This window comes from Spermophilus citellus (assembly GCF_964194105.1).
Source record: "Spermophilus citellus genome assembly, chromosome: 4".
Classification (NCBI taxonomy): Eukaryota; Metazoa; Chordata; class Mammalia; order Rodentia; family Sciuridae; genus Spermophilus; species Spermophilus citellus.
In genome coordinates, this window is record NC_138185.1 from 8,821,747 (window position 1) to 8,838,725 (window position 16,979).

The 16,979-nt window shown below is 47.9% G+C and overlaps 1 protein-coding gene across 4 annotated transcripts in view; it reads right to left on the reverse strand.

The window, feature by feature from the left end:
- Nucleotides 1-13,600, reverse strand: part of ZFP64 (ZFP64 zinc finger protein) — a 71,183-nt gene extending 57,583 nt beyond the window's left edge. Inside the window, exons 1-2 of one of the 4 annotated variants that reach the window (XM_081291312.1) lie at nt 13,225-13,600; nt 10,232-10,471 (exon numbers count right to left, since the gene is read on the reverse strand). In XM_081291312.1, coding sequence (XP_081147438.1) covers nt 10,232-10,471; nt 13,225-13,270 — 286 coding nt within the window. In that variant the 5' untranslated portion in view covers nt 13,271-13,600. The remainder of the gene's footprint in view (nt 1-10,231; nt 10,472-13,224) is intronic. The other 3 variants (XM_081291311.1, XM_081291310.1, XM_081291309.1) reach the window with 3 other exon arrangements.
- Between the last annotated feature and the right edge of the window lie 3,379 nt (nt 13,601-16,979).

Below are 16,979 nucleotides of genomic sequence, written 5' to 3' on the forward strand. Positions count from 1 at the left end.
ACTGGAACTTCAGTCATTCTTCCCAGGAGCGTTTGCTTCATTAATATCAAATCAACCCTGTTACTGTCTCCAGGCATTTCTGGGTACACAGCTGGGTACAGCGCTTCTCACCACAACTGAATCATCATGGAGAGATTTTATGCAGTGGTTAAACTGAAGACAACCAGTTGCAAAAGCCTGAGGTGACAAGAATGGGATCAACTGTGATCAAGTTTGTTCCCATGCACAGAAGGATACTTTCTGGCCAAAGCTTCCTAGCCTCAGGTGGGTGCCAAAGTGCCTCTGAATTGATTCAGGTCCTGTACAGCAACCTGCTGCTGTGTGACCTCAGGCCAGTTATGAATTCCCTTTGAGGCTCAGTTTCCTCACCCATAAATAGGGATAATCCCCACGTCCCCCTGACGAGGTGGATGTAAAGCTTAATGAGAGAATCTGATATCAGGATGTGGCCACGGCTGAATGACAACAAGCACCAGCTACTCTAGTTGAACAGATCTGGACTTGGGCCCAGTGCACCAAACTCTCCCCTCAAGTGGTCATGACCTAGGTGGCCCACTGTCCCTAACTGGGACTGAGGGGTTTCCAAAGGTACTGGACCTCTGGTGCTGCAACCAGGCTGGTGTGTTGTGCTGATGTGACCTCTGGACTTTCTCAACGGGTGGCCCCCATGCGGTAGGCACCCAGAGTGGGGCTGGCCCTCCTGGCAGGCGACCTCACAGAGGCCTCAAAACCCTCCTGGAGGACACGTGCTGGCTCAGCCTGCCCCTTTCTGTTTCTGGAAACGGGTGGCTCTCTCTCTGCGCTGCCCTGCCACCAGCATCAGCTCTGCTCTCTGGACAAGTCCCAGCAGGGGCAGCCTGGGCTCCTGAGGATCTGAAGTCCCTCCCAGGCATAGGTTTTCCCCAGGCTGCCGTGTCACTCTGTTGTTCCCTGTGCTGCTCGGGAGCTTGACATTTCCATGTGTCTGTTTCCGCTTCTGTTGTCGCGGGGCCACAGGAGGCATCATGCGTGGGAAGGTAACAGAACAAAGGGCATCAGCACCCACCTGCGGGGATCATTCTGGGTGTGTGGCCAGTCAGGTGTAACATGTGTCACCTAAGAAGACAGTCACTGGACCAGAAAGTGTTTGCTCAGGAGCAGGGGCTGCAGAGTTTCACCTTGTGTCTTCACCTGGAGGATGGGGCCAGTGCCTGCCTCTCTCCCAGGGCTGCTGTGAGGGTCAGGGTTGGCATCCGCAGCTGCTGGGATCTTGTTACTAGTCATTCATTTATTCAGCTCAATTTCATGAAGTACCTCCTGTGCACCATGCAGTGTTCTAGGTACTAGAAACAATAGTGATCTAAAGGGACACAAGCCTGCCTTCACGGAGGTGACATTCTAGTTGGGACTGGTGCAGGCCATAACTAACTGAAATACACAGCGTGTCAGGTGCTAAATGCCATGGAGAAATGCAAAGCAGGGCGCTCTCAGGGGTGCTGGGACATGCAGTGTTAGGCAGGGAGGTCCAGGAAGGCCTCGTTGGGGGCCATTTGCACACAAAACAGGGAGGCATATGATTACATAGTTTTCTGGGGGCTGGGGTTGTGGCTCCGTGGCAGAGTGCTTGCCTAGCATGGGTGAGGCACTGGGTTCACTTCTCAGCACCCCATAAAAAATAAATAAAATGGTCTTCTGTTGAAGGCATCTGGAATTTAACAGCAACCCAGAGGCAGTGGGTGACAGTAAGTGTCACACAGATAGGCAGCTTGCCTAACTGGCTTCATCCTCAGGGTCATGCCTCCAAACCTGGCTTCTCTCTAGGGTCCTTTGTGGACAGTGCATGTTGCGGAGGTACCCCAGGAAACCCTTCCTGTGGCCTTGAACACCAAGGGACTGCTGGTGACCAACTGCTTCCCTCGGCCCCTTTGGGTGTTTGCATGTGATTTGATGGTGGAGTCACCACCCATTCCCAGGTGTCAGTGTGTGTGTGGGGGGGGTAGGGTGGGGTGGGTGGTCAGAAGTAAGAGTGACCTGGAACCAACTTCTCCACATTCACCAATTCTGGGGCCTTGACCAAGTCACTTCTCTACTCCTCAGGGTTACTTTTGGTCAGTCAAATTGTAAAGTTAGTGGAGACCACAGAGCTGAGAGCTTACTGTTCTAGTAAAGACTCAAGGAGGTTAAGACGTACTGAGCGGGAACACTCAGTTATCAGATGATATTGCTGAAATTTGATGCAATAACAGATTATCATTCATTGGTCTGCATTTAGATTTTATAGACTGAGTGGCATTAGCCTTGGGGAATCTTAGGGCACCAAGCAGCAGTGAAGGCAGCAGGGACAGCCCCAGATCTGCCAAGGGGGATAGCAAGGACCACTATGACTCACCCCCCCCCCCCCCCCACTCTAGCTTAGCCCTTAAAATCAAGTCCCTGCTTAGTGAGAGAAGATCTCCTGGCCCAGCAGCTGAGTCTCACACACCTGCGGGGGCTTTTGGTTTGATTGTTGCCTCCTGGGGATGTCCCTGGCTTTCCTGTGTGGTCAAGTGAGTCTGAGAGGCTGTCACCTTTAGTCCTGGTTTGTAGCAGGGAAATCCTGAGCCTTTAGTTATTTGGTCATACATTTGCTTAAAATGTAATCCTGCCATGTGGATTCCACAGGGAATCAAAATCCTTAGCTCCTTCTCACTAAGTGCCCTCAGTGGATGGGCTCATGTGCCCACCTCCTTTTCCACATGTCACCCTTCCACTGTCTGAAGACCGCTCTCACATCTCCAAAGTCAACCCGTTTCCTCTTCTCTTCTTTAATTAAAAAGCTCCATTAAAGGGGCTGGAGTTGTGGCTCACCTAGCATGTGTGAGGCCCTGGGTTTGATCCTCAGCACCACATAAAGGTTAATAAATAAATGTACTGTGTCCATCTACAACTAAAAAATATTTTAAAAAGGAAACTCCATTAAAAATCCTTTTCTCTTTTTAAAAATTATAAGTCTTATTATTTTTGCAAAATAAAAGTGAACACTAATTGTTGGCAAATTTGGAAAGTACAAGAAGAAAGAAAAAATTGCCGGATTGCTGTCATCATATGTGACACAGATCATGTGTGTTCACTGCGGATTGTGCCTCTCCAAACCACTTAGCTCTACTGCAATTCAATTATTATCTAAACTGGGTGCAGTGGCACATGCCTGTAATCCCAGCTGCTTGGGAGGCTAAGGCAGGAGGATGGAGAGTTCAAAGCCAGCTTCAGCAAAAGTGAGGGGCTAAGCAACTCAGTAAGACCCTGTCTCTAAATAAAATACAAAACAGGGCTGGGGATGTGGTTCAGTAAGGCTCTTGAGTTCAATCCCTGGTGACACCCCCCCCACCCCCCGCCCCGGGAAAAACAGCTGGGAATGTGGCTCAGTGTTTAAGTGCCCCAGTAATCCCCGTCAAAAAAAAATGGAGAAACTATTTAATGACCATCTTTCCCTCCATTTGGTAGGATGAGACACACAACCTTATAGTCCTCCCTCTCCCTGTCTAACACAGAACCTGGCGAAGGGCAGGGTCTCAAAGAACCTTTGTTGAATTAATGATCAACTAAATGGCTACCATATTCTTTGCATGCAGATTTTAGAAGTATAAAACTGGAATCATGGCTTAAAGTACTTTATATTCTTCTTTTGTTTTTTTGCTAAGCAATTATACAAGTTTGTCACCAAAGCATTTGCCATGTTATCATTTATCCAATATATAATTTCTAATGGCAACATAATATTTCATTGTTTTAAAATAAAATAATTATGTTAATCAGTTGTTGTATAGACTGATTAACCATTTTTCTTTCCTGGAAATTGAAGAGGCTTCTAGGTATTTATCTATTTATTTGGTACTAGGGATTGAACTAGTGTCCTAGGGGCACTTAACTACTGATCTGAAGTCTAAAGCAGGAACAGCCATCCTGTGGCCACAAGGCGCAAGGACAGGATAAATGACCATTGCCAAGGACAAGAAAATGAAAAGAACGTGCCACCAATGAGCCCCAGGGCCCACCTTGGATCGGCCTTTCCTGTTCTTCTGGATGTGGGAAACGCCTCCACTGTTCATCCTGCTTTTAATTTTGTGGGCTGAAGAGCAACAGAAAGCATGTGAACTCCTGAGCTGGTTCAGTGTCCCAGGAATCCCCTAAACCCACTGAGGATCGGGAGTCTGCATTTCATCAAAACCTCCAGTGGTCGCTACAAACAGATTAGCCTGAGCAACACTGCAGTGAGGGCTTCCCTTAACCCTTGAAAGCACAGGTTATACAGCCAGATACCATGGGTCTGAGAGCCAGTCCTATCATTTTCTGTCCCTGTCATTTTGGACAAGTGATTTATTTATTTATTTACTTACAGTATTGGGGACTGAACCCAGGAGGCATACCACCACTGAGCTACAACCCAGCCCTTAAAAAAAAAAAAAAAAAACAAAAAAAAAAAAAACAAAAAAAAAAAACAAGTGAGAGAGTTTTGCTAAATTGCCCAGGCTGGCCTCAAACTTTCAATCCTCCTGCTTCAGTCTCCTGAGTTGCTGGGATTATAGGCATGCACCACCACACCCTTCTTGAACAAGTTATATAATGCCCTATGCCTCAGGTTCATTAATGGGTGGTAATCATTATTAGTACCTAATTTATGGTTGTGAAAAATTACTTCATTTGAAGTACTTAGAAAAGTGCATGGCATACAAACTAGCACTGCATTAGAATTATTATTATTGCCAGGTCCTCCGGGCAATCCCTGCAGAGTTTGTCTTATTAAATTACTCATATGCTCAGCAACTTTCAGAAATAAGGCCAGAGTGAAAGCATGGCTTTTGCTACATACCTATGCCCTGAGTTATTTCTCTGTTGCCCCTGCTTCCAAATCTTACTCCAAGTTTCTCCACCAGCAGACCATGAAGAAGTGTTACCTTCCCATCACCTTCCTCCCAAAGGTCTGTTACACATTTGATCTTATTCACACACCCCTCCACCCCCTCACTTCCTGCTCAGGACTGATGTACTATTACTTCTTTGCACCTTTAAGGCAGCACTTGCTGGGGTTGTATGTCCTATGACTACAACCTATGACTAAGTCCTCCTCCCTTCTCCAAGGGGCTTGGCCTCTCCAGGGGCAAGGTGCACCGCTAGGATCTCAGCCCAAGCACCTGGCACAAGACCATGCTGAAGCTCCCCTCCTGGAACCCTTCTGATGGGCCCAGGCTATGTCCTGTGCTTCATGCATATTAACAGGCTTGATCCTTCCCTCTGCCCCCTCCTGCCCTCATTCAAGGGCTATTCTGTTAAGTGCCCAAGATGTGCCAGGCCTGCTGCTGGGGACAGGAAAACAAGACTGACTAAGTCCCTGCTTGTAGGGAGATTTAAGCCTAGAACCACTAATTTGGGGCTCATAAGCCAAGTTGGGCCTTCAGATTTTGTCCTAAGGCTTTCAAAATCAATTATGTGGCTGGGCCTTCCTTAGGTTGATATCCTCTGGCCAAAGATCACGAGGGACACACCCCTGGTTGCAGCGAGGAAACCTCCACCATGTTAGATGTATGTGTGGGGAAAACCTGCACCAGAAGCACCGGAAGCTATCAGCAAGCAAGGGTGACTCTGTGATTTGCATCTTAATGAACAGGATTGAGAGGGAGAAATGGCCAGAAAACAGCTAAAGCTCTTAACAGGTAAAGAAGGGAGGCTTGGACAATGTTCCTGTTTTGTTTTGTTTTTTTCTGAACTCAGCCACAGTGGCAGAGTGGTCTTGTTCTGGTCCTGCTCCAAAATAGTCACAACATGTTTTGGTCTGATGCTGATGTTCTGTGAAACTGTTTATGTTCAACAGGAAAAGGACATGGTGGACCAGTGAGAACCAGGCCAGCTCCTGGCCACACCTGGACCTTGCAGGGACTGGCTGCTGGCTGGTGCCGGCTGCTCTTCCCTCTTGATCAGCTGCTGGGCTGCTGCACACCTGGCCATTGCCTGACCCCTTCAGCTTTTATCATCAAGTAACTAATTAATCACACCTGTGATGAATGCACAGAGAGAAAACAGGTGAGAAACCTAACCTCAGGTGTAGGAGGGCTGGCTTCTAGGTGGAGGAAATTTTTAAACTTGGACCTGAAGAGAAGAAATTAGGCAGAAGAGGTGGGAAAGACCATTCCTCTGTCTGTGGTAACATTTTTCAGTTAAATCTCCTAGCCCCCTGATTGGTGAGTACAAGAGGCAACACTGACAGCTAGAAGTGTCTTCCTCGTAGGACCCCTGCGCCTGAGAGGGGGAGAAATGGAGGCATAGTCCTGTGAGGTCCCTGCAAATGGTACAGCCAGGATTTGTGCTGAGGCAGTCTGTCTCAGAAGAACTCCAGACTCTTAAACTAACAAACCCTGTTGTCTTTCATTTATTATGGACATTTAAAATGAGACACTGAGGACTCTTGGGATCTGCCCTGGTTAGAAGGCTCCTAAGGATCTAGGCAGTCAATATCCAAACTCAGGCACCTGGGCTGGAAGCCTGGCTCAGTGGGAGAGCACTTGCCTAGCATGTGCAAGGCCCTGGGTTCCACCCCCAACTCGGCAAAAAAGACACAAAAAACAACCCCCTCCCTCCAAAACAAAAACCCCAACACCTCAGGGATCTGATTACAGAGCCCCACGATTTTAAGCAGTGAACTTAGAAAATGCATGTGGGTTGGTAGTTTTTTGTTCACCGGCATCAACATATATTTTTATTTCTCCTAGGTGAAAGTTATTCAATCATATGTGGAACAACAGACAGCTTTTGAAGCTAGAAGGCAGAGAATCAGTTTTACTTCATATTCAACTATTGCACAGGGAGAAGTGGGAGCCAAGGGAGGAGGGGTTTGGCTCAATCAAGGACAGAGCAGTCTGGGAGCAGATGAGGATTACCAGCAATGGCTGTGCAGGGGTCAGACTGTGGCCCTGGGCAGTGAGTGACCCTGCAACCTGGCTGAGACCTGGCTCCCCCAGGAGCTTGTTAAGAATACAGATGCCTGAGTGTCTCATTCAGGAGTGAAGCCAGGCACTGGCACCTCTAACAAGCTCCCTGGGGATCCTGGTCCACAGGTAGGGGCTGGGACTGCTAGATAATGGAACCCTGAAGCCCAAACTTGAGGGAGTGGAGCCCAGAAAACCTTCTAGGGAAAAGACAGCAGCACGCTGCTTGAGTAGCTGGCCCCGGAGCAGACACAATGGGAGGAGCCGCTGAGCCAGGTGGAGAAGAGACGCAGGGTGGTGGCACTGTCCCTTCACTGATGTCTGCATCAGTGAGAGTGGTCACTGAACCCACTGACTTGGTCCTGGCCCTTCATGTGAACCATTACAGAAGCCTCACAGTGGCCCATCAGGTCTTGCCCCTCCTCTGGAAGATGGCAGTGAGCGAGACAGGAAGTGACCGGCCCACAGGTGAGGGCCATCGAGTGGCAGACTGGGTTCACACATGTCGCACACGCGTGTGCGTTACTGGGACTGGGCTTTTGAGGACAGGAAAAGCACTGACCCTTCAAGAAGAAGAACACTAGAGGAAGGGGAACACACTCACGTCCCAGGACTGAGACGGTGGGGGACAGTGGTCCTGCCTCTTCCCCACACGCACAGTTGCTGGATTTTTTTTTCTTCCACTGTGAAAATAAGAAGCACCTGGCTCATCTCCAAGGTGATTTCTAGCTTTCACATTTTCTTTTTTCTTGATACTGGAGATTGAACTCAGGGGCACTTGACCACTGAGCCACATCCCCAGCCCTATTTTGAATTTTATTTAGAGACAGGGTCTCACTGAGTTGCTTAGGGCCTCACCTTTGCTGAGGCTGGCTTTGAACTCATGATCCTCCTGCCTCAGCCTCCCAAGCTGCTGGGATTACAGGTATACACCACCACACCACACTCGAGCTTTCACATTTTCTTGGTCACTTCCTTGAGAATGAGAATTAAGAAACTCTGGAGAGAGTGGGGTGACCTCAAGTTTCTTTAATGAAGGTTTGTGAGGTGATTATTTTCATGTCTTAAAAACTCACTGGAAACATTAGTTTGATGAGTTAGTGCAGGCCCGTAACCCTAGAGGCTTGGGACAAGGCTGAGGCAGGAGGACCCCAAGTTCAAAGCCAGCCTTACCAAGTTAGTGAGGCCCTAAGCAACTCAGTGAGACCATCTCTAAGTAAAATATAAAAAAGGGTGGGATGTTGCTCAGTGGTTAAGCACTCCTGGGTTCAATTATGGTTTAAAAAAAAAAAAAAGAAACATTATTTTGGATTCACAAAATATTGCTAATTGCCAAAAGCTTTAAACATCACACCATCGTACAGCTCATCAGTGAAAGTTGGTTCCCCTACTTTCAAATGCTCCTCCCCTTGACTCCAGGTGATCTCTTTGGTAAACATTTAGAAAAAGCTAGAATAGCTTGTGGGCTGACTTAGCCTTGTTGATGTAATCTGTTTGGCCAACAGAGTTTTAAAATTGAGAAATTTCACATTTTTCAATTTTTCTGAAAAATCTAGATATTTAACCACCTGGATTCAAAGAGCTGCTGCACTTGGGGAGGAGCCCTGTGTGATCTCCTTCCCCCATGACCACAGTCCCTGCGACATTCCAGTGCCTCCCACGCAGCCTTGCTATCTCATTCACGGCACCTGTCTCATCCCCATTCCAGAAGCTTCCCTTGAGTACAGTTTGACATGACACAAATGCAGAGTTTTTTTTTTTTTTTTTTTTTGCACTAACCTCGAGAATCTTTTTATGTCTGCACACAGGCCTGGCTCCCCTTTCCCAGGCTAAGTCACATTGCACTGCGACCTCTACTCTGACTCTCACATCCGCGCCAAAGCTCCACCCTTTCTCAGTGGTACCTATTGTACCTGAGCACCCTCTTACAGGACCAATACCTGGCCTAGGCTCACGAGTCAATGCTTTTAGGCAGATCATAAAACTGAGAGATTTAAGGTGGAAAATCCCAAGGATATCAAAATTGCCCAGGTTTTATGAATTTACCTCCCCAGAGCACACACTGCTGCCCCTCCCTCCCTCATCTATTTGTCCTTTGACTTGGAGGTGACCGGGTCTCAGGGGCTCTTTGTCTAGGAAGGATGCTGGGTCTTAGTCACACATGCTGTAAATTTTTTTTCCAGGTTGTTTGTTCATCTTTAGACTCGTTTTTTACTTTGGGAAAGCTGGAACCTCATTTCCAATCAGATTTAGGACTCTTCCTTCTTGTGGGGTGGTCCACAACCTGCCTTCTTGGTGAAGCCCATTAATATATTTTTCAATTTGTATTTGAATGCCTTTAACTAATGCCTTCTCCATTTCCCTATAGGACCCACAGTTGTTTGTAAGTATCTCATTAATGGCTTGCTTTAAACTCTTTCTGTCTGGTTCCTTAAGACAGATTAGATAGATGATAAATCTAAGTACGGGATTATAGGTCCATGTACGGGTGTGTATGTGTATCTCTGTGTGTATTATATTTACTTTAGTAGTTTCATGTTGTTTGTTGGTTTGTTTATTTTGGTACCAGGTATTGAACCCAGGGACATGTAACCACAGAGTCATATCCCAGCCCTTTTTATATTTTATTTTGAGATAGGGTCTTGCTGAGTTGCTTAGGGCCTTGCTAGGTTGCTGAGGCTGGCTTTGAACTTGGGATCTTCCTGCCTCAGCCTCCTGGGCCACTGGGATTACAGGCACGTGCCACTGTGCCCGGCTTCACTTTGTACATTTAAATTTTTGACCTGTCTGTAGTTTGTTTTGGCAGAGTGGATGCAATGGAGGGCAGGGATGGGCTTTTCTGTTTTCTTAGTCTGTAGCACAAGAAAGGGGGACACTGATGCCTGTTTGCATATTAAAATGCAAAAAACAAAAACAATATGTTTTTCCTTCCTTCACTCAAGTAATGCAAGCTCAGGGCTTATACATGTACACCCACTGTCAAAGACAACCACTTATTTCGCTGTGACATATTTTCTGCAAGTACCTTTTTCTTAGTATATAGTTTTGGTTTTGAAACCTGTTTTTTGTCTGTCTTGCTTAACATGTGACAACGTTTCTAACTGCTAACACTTACTGCTTTAACCTAGCAGCTCCCAAACCTGGCTGGGCAGCTGGCTTCCCAGTGGAGCTTGTTAAAAATAATGAATCTACCACCCCAGGGGTTGGGCCCCAGCAAGGTATTTTTAACAAGTTCCAGGAAGGTGTTTGGGAGGGAGCCAGGCCACCCCTAGCCCAGAGCCCCCCAGCCGTACCTGTGATCGTCTGCGTCTCTGAAGTGATGGTTCTGGTGGTGGTCTGAGTCTGGGTGGCAGGCACCGTTTCCTCCGATACAAACTGGACTGTGCCAGGGGCCGTTCCCGCCGCGCTGGTCAGCTGGCAGCCGCTCTGCTTGTGAGCTACAAAGGCATCTAGGTTGTTAAACTGCTGCTTGCAGATGCCGCAGATGTGGATGTCCGGGGTCAGTTCAACCAGCACGGTTGTGCTGCCTGGAACTCCATGGGACAAAGGGAAAGTCACCGATTAATTCCAAACAGCTTTAAATTACATTGCAAACCTGATTCCTGGTAGGAAAAGGGGCAGCGTGGCAGACCTGGCCAGGTGCCAGGCCAATACCCTCAAACCCTTCTTCTTTCTTGCAAATAGAATCCCAGCTGTCCTAGCCACAGTTACCCAGATCCAAGGGATGGCTCAGGATGACCTGTTGCCCCGGGGTGCCTTTCTGCAAGGAAGTTCTTTGATGTGTAGGGCTGCCGGTCACTTTGCAGGAAGCAGCAGCCACCTCCTATCCCAACTAAATGGTTATTATGAAAATCAGTCCTCCCACATACCCAAACAACCACCACCATAAGAACCATTAGCCAAAATAATCTTGGTCCCCTACATATTTGTTGAGCCCTTCCAGCACACAGCTGGAAGAGTTTCTGGGGAACAGTTAGCATTCATGATAAAAAGGGTGCAGAAAAAATTGGCACTGTTCTCTCTTCTTTTGGCTTTCAATGTAGATGTGCAGTTGGGGCTTCTGCAGCCATCTTGTAAATATGAGGAAAATGCTAAGATTCTTATTGACTTTGGCTCTTACTTCACTGATCCCCTAATTTGGTCCTAGAATCAACTAATCCCAGACTTCTTGTTAGGCCAGGGTACTTCAAGTTTCTGTTACTTGTAGCCAAAATTCATTCCTAAATGACAGGGGCATTGCTTCTTTACCGTAGTAATACCAAGAGTTAATACTGTGTTACCATTTGCAAAGCATTTAGCAAATATTAACACAGTATTATATGGCCCTATATTAGAAAGTACTATCTAAATATTTGTTAGATAAGGTATATAATTAATGTCCCTAATATGAGAATCTCAATTTTTATTTAAAAATTTTCTTTGCATTATTATGAGAAAACTCATGTTTATAAAAGAAGATTTGGAAGAAACATAAAGAAGCATATTTTTTCCATTTGTATCTCCCATGAACATTACAAATATATTTACAACTAAAAATTGCACATGATCATGATATATTATAGAACTAACGTATTACAGAACTTCCTACATGATATTACATTAACATGGTGCTATACCATAATAATCTCTTTATAGGTATAATTACTTAATGGCAACACATTATTCTACGGTGCCTGTGCAGTATATAATCTCTGCAAAAATAAGGTATTTACATTATTTTCACTTTCCCCAAGTTAAATAGTACAAGACTACCTTTGTGCATAGATGATTGGTATCCATGCACTATAATTTTCTGAAAATAAGATATTGACATGATGTCTAATTTTATCCATGTCTAAGACAACAAGTCTCTGTGCAGAAACACAATTTGGCTGACTTGCTCAGGAGAGAGACTGCTGAGCATGGTGACATCAGTCATCTTGCAGAGGGCCCTATGCACTGAAGTCCTTTGAAATCAGTGGCCGGAAGGAAGGAAACAGTCTCCCTGCAGCTACTGAATCACCTGCATGGGACTAACAGGTGAACAAGGACTGGAGAAATACAGTGACTTGCACTGCTGATCCTGGGCTGATCCCCAGGATAAAGGAGTTTGAATACCAAACAATGTTGCTGGCACGTGGAAGTGCACAAGGAATGAACTAGACCGTAATTAGAATCTTGACACTCTCACTTACCAAAGTGACTTTGGACTTGGCTTTTCTACAAAATGGAGAGAAGAGATCTTTCCACTTACTAGGGTTGTTGGGAAGATTAAATGAGATGGTGCTGGTAAAAGGCCAGCACCCCTTCTCCCCAAGCCTGTGACCTGGTGGGGTCATTACTCTTCAAACATGGACATAACTGAACCCCACTTAGGAGATACTGAGTTATAATTGTCTGGGAGTGAGGGATTGGGGTTTAGGGAAATCTGTTCTTTTCATAAATTATGCAGAAAATACCCAGCCAAGTTTGAGAGTCAATGTCTCCCAAACTGTAACGGCTAACAAGTTGAGCACTTACTATGTGCCAGGTGTCTGCAAACCCTTGCGCCAGGCCAGGGTTCTCAAAACTTCCTGTGCTTCAGAATCACCCAGACAGCTGGTACAGATCACTGGCCCCACCCCGAGATCAGCTGGGTGGGGCGCAGAAAGCTCCTTTTAAATACGCACTCTCGCTCCCAGGTGGTTGGTTTGAGTTCAGCCCCCGGACCACACTTTGGGAAACAAAGCATCGGGCAATACTGGGGACTTAAAAAGGTTGACGTCCTCAACAGGATAATAAAAAGGAACCCCAAACTCAAAAACAGCGACCCCAGCCCGTTTCCCATTCAAATCCCCACCTTTAATGTGGAAAAGGCTTTGCAATGGGCCGTCAAGACCTCGTGAGACTCTCCAATTCCCAGAATCCAAATTTGAGCCATCGAGGCAGAAGTTTCCCCATCAGGGTTGCCCTGGTTACCCGGGTTCCCCTCTTCCTTCCCCGAGTCCCAAACTCCGCCTGGCGGGGCGGGAATGCACCGAGAGGTGCGATTGTCTGAGCCGCACGCCCTCCCCCACGCTCCCTTCCCGGGGGTCTCGCAGCGCAGGAGGGCTCCCCGAGTCTGGCTCCAGCTCGGGCGCGCCCCCACCCCAAGCCCACTCGGGCGCCCCCTGCACCGCGCCCGCCGGCTCCCCGAGACGCGGCTCGCCGCCGTCACCCCGATTTCGGGGCCCCGGGCCTGGTGGCTGCGTCGCTGACGTGCTTGGGCCCGGGCCCCGGAGCGCGCACTGGGCCCTGGAGCGCGCACTGCGCCCGGAAAAGCACTTACTTTGCACGGAGCCGGGGAAGCTCTCGCCCTCGCCGCTCGCGTTCATGGCCGCAGACTGGGAGGTCCCCGGCCGGCTGCGGTGCCAGGGCTGGGGGCGCTGCTCTACATGGTGCAAGGACTTTTCCTTTTATTTTTTCCACACCCCCCAACCTTCCTTCTCCCAACTCTGCGAGGCGGGGAGGACGGATGTAAAGCAAGCTCCACTTCCGCTGCCTAGAGGGCGCTGGCCGGGCCGGCCGCCCCAACCTGGCTCTGCATCAGCGCTCCCCGGGGAAGCGGCGGCCCATCCCGATCCCAGGCCGCGGAAACCCCCCGGGTTCTGGGTGGCCGAGCGCGTCCGGTGTGGGCAGGCGGCCCCAGGAGGACGGGTCGCACCCCTGCGGTTCTCGCCGGACGCCGCCACCCTCCGCCTTTGCACCTGCCGCCCCGGGCGTCTGACCCCTAGGCTGCGGTGCGGTGGCGCTGTCCCGGGACGCCCGGGTGGCTTGCGGGAGACCGCTGCAGGCTGCAGATGGGGTGGGGGCGCGGGGTGGCGGGCCTCGGAGGACCTGGCGGGACGTGGCTCTGGGCAAATCCTCAGAGCGCTAGGTGGGTCCCCTGCCCGGCTGGTAGAATCAAGAAGACCGTGACCAGGTGGATGAAGAGAGGAATGGTAACTCGGGTCTTAACGCGGAAGATCCTAGTCCAGGGCCCTCCAACTTTATCGCGCTCCACAGTCGCTGGGAGGCTTGTCCTTCCAAAGCGTTTCTGATTCAGTAGGTCTGAGGGCAGGCCCGAGAACCAGCATTTCTAAGTTCCCAGGTGAGGTCCCCGATGTGGGTGGTGTCCACACTCTGAGGACACTGCGCTCCCTGATGTGTCCTCACCCGCCCGGCCTCCTCTTTTCCTACTTTCTCCTCCTGCAGCCCATTCCCTCCAGCCCGGAGCGCTGATGCTTTCTCTTCCTTCTGCACCCACCTGCCACCTGCCACCGCCCTGACCCCTAAGGGTCTTGATTCCAATCCGCAGCCTTAGGGACTCTGCCTTGTCTGGCCCTTGCTAGTACAGCAAGCCCCCTCCTCCTCGCGCCGGCGCTCCCGGTCTCAGCCCCCTTGCCCCTGTGTACTTTATCTTTCCTCTTAGAACTTGCCACTTGTCATGTATTGTGTGTCTTAGTATCTCTGTCTTCCTATGTGTTCAGAAAGACATTCAAATAGATATATTTCCTCCACCCCCTTACTTTTAATAAGTCCCCATGGAACTAAGGATTTAAAAAAATCTCTTTGTTTGAGGTACCCCCCAATGACTGACTTGGCCTAATGCTTGATACATAGTCGGCCTTCCATAGATGCGTCTTGTGTCACTACTGGAACTTCCCCTGCTGCTCCTCTAAGAGTGTGCTTATCCCTCCAGCAATGACTTATTCATGTGCTCACAGTGTGCCGGGTCCTGTGCTAGGCCTGGAGGTACATCAGCCCTCCAGACAGATGTACTGCCTATCTGAAGATCAGGGCGGCAGTCTACTGAAGTCCACTCCTGTAGCATTTTGGTTATTGACAGAAAAATTCCTACTGCCCAGGGACTTCGAAACTGCTCATCCTCATGTGTCCTGTGTAAATAAACATACTGGCTGACAGTTGTATCAAAATATTACACATACAATTATGGAAATTAAACAGGTTTTTTTTTTTTTTTCAGTGCCAGGGATCAAACCAGAGTCTTGCACATGCCAGGCAAACACTCTATCACTGAGCTACACTCCAGCCTCACACATACAATTATATACAGTATCTAATACTTGATAAAAATAAGAAAAATTATGTTAATGGTTTGTGTATTATTCTTTTTACTGTCATTTTAGAGTGTACTCTTTCTACTTCTTAAATAAAGTTTACTGCAAAACAGTCCGCTGTGTGTGTGCAGCCTCACTGTCCTGGTAGGCTGCATCCCATAGTTGACTTCTACCACCTAAGTGTGTGTGAGAATACTCTATGACAGTCATGGATGACAAAATTGTCTAATCAAATCCTTTTCAGGACACATCCCTGTTCTTAAGTAACACGTGACTGTTATCCAATCAGCAGTGCCATTTCTTGATTGTGATAAGATCTCCAAAGATCATACAATTGAAGCCCACATGCTAGAGCTGCGGGCTGGTAAGGACGGCCTCCCAGAGCAGGCCCTGTTTGCATAAAGAGCTGACCAGGAGGCAGCAACTGAGGATGGGTGAGGCAATTCTAGCCCCAGGAACTGTGGGGGTGAGATCCCTGAGGCTGGCAAGAACTGGATGTAACTCGTTGCCTACGGGGTGAAACTTACCTCTGCCCCCCTGCATTGCTCAGGCAGCTTGGTCACCTTGCTATTGCTTGGATAAGCCCAGGTCTTCCTAACTAGGCCACGGCAAGGGGCAGAGTCAAAGGCACAGTCGCTTTCCCTGAGAGTCCTTTCCCTTATCTGGCCCACCATCTTGAAGAGTTCTTTCCCTTATCTGAAGATGTTCTTTCCTGGGACTCTCTGTGGAGAGGGACTCTCTGAAGGCTCTGTGGAGCCTTCTTACAGTATCTAACTAAGATGGCCAATCTATTAAATTATTTCCTTGCTTAAATAATGTCTGGCAGGAGACTTCCAGATGTTTTCTTAAATTATTAAGAGAATACAGCATTTTTTTCCCCTAGCAATGTCTATAGTAACAAAAATAATGAGGACATATTGACTGAGTTAACTATCATAAGTTTTACGAGCAAAGATATCCTTAATAAAATAGTCTATCAAGGGACCAATGTTTTTTTCCATGATAAACATATTAACAAATGCACTTTCCCGCAGCAATCATTCATTGTTCACTAAAAAAGTTCTCACGGTAAGAAATCTTGCTTATTTTCTTGCTTGGGTACAGCATCTACAACCTTGCTTGGTGTGGAGGAATGGGTGATTGGAAGATACTAAAAATGCAAATCTTTGTTTCAGTAAAAACACAGACAAAAATGTGATATGATGTCAAAATATAGAAAAATTATAGATTCCACTTAACTTTTATGATAACTTTATTTTTTAAACTTCCCTTATTTTTCTAGACAAAGGTTAGCAATGATGACTAACTCAGGATTTTACATTTGCAAAAGTACTGGTGTCAGCAGCCTCTCAAAACATATTATGGGAAATGATAATCAAGGCTGACGGGTCCCAGGTCTGTTGGCCCTCTGCTCAGCTCGACATATTGGGGAAGCCTGACCTTGTTTCTTTTCCAGGCTTCTGGGGCGTCTAGCTTCCTTTTAGGTCTGGTTAATTGATAGAAGGAAGAAGCCAGATATTCCCCACCTGTCCCCTCCGTATTTTAGTGGCAGCGGCTCTGTCTCTTCCCTAGCTCCAGATCCCACAGAAGGGACCTAATGGCCTCATCTTCTGCCAGTGACTGGTCCCTGATGTGTATGTCTGAAAACATCCCCCTTCCCTTTGCTCTCCCTATCCCACCCCAGGGTGAGGGAAGACAGTGGCTTCCAGGTGTTCTAATCATCCCACTTGGCTTCTCAGCTTTCACCACCTGGCATCAAGTTCCCTGCATTACATTTGCTGAAATCCCCCAAGTTGCTTCTTTTGCTCTGTTCAGACCCTGACTGACACAGTTGGATTAAGCTGTATGGAGTATGTAATTTTGTTCTGACTTTCTTGACCTCTCTGTAGGTGCTCTAACCTAGAGAGCGCTTCAGACGCTCTGAGGGAACTTGTTGAAGCCCACGTGCTTGGGCACCACCCAGATGTGCTGGAACACCCAGATG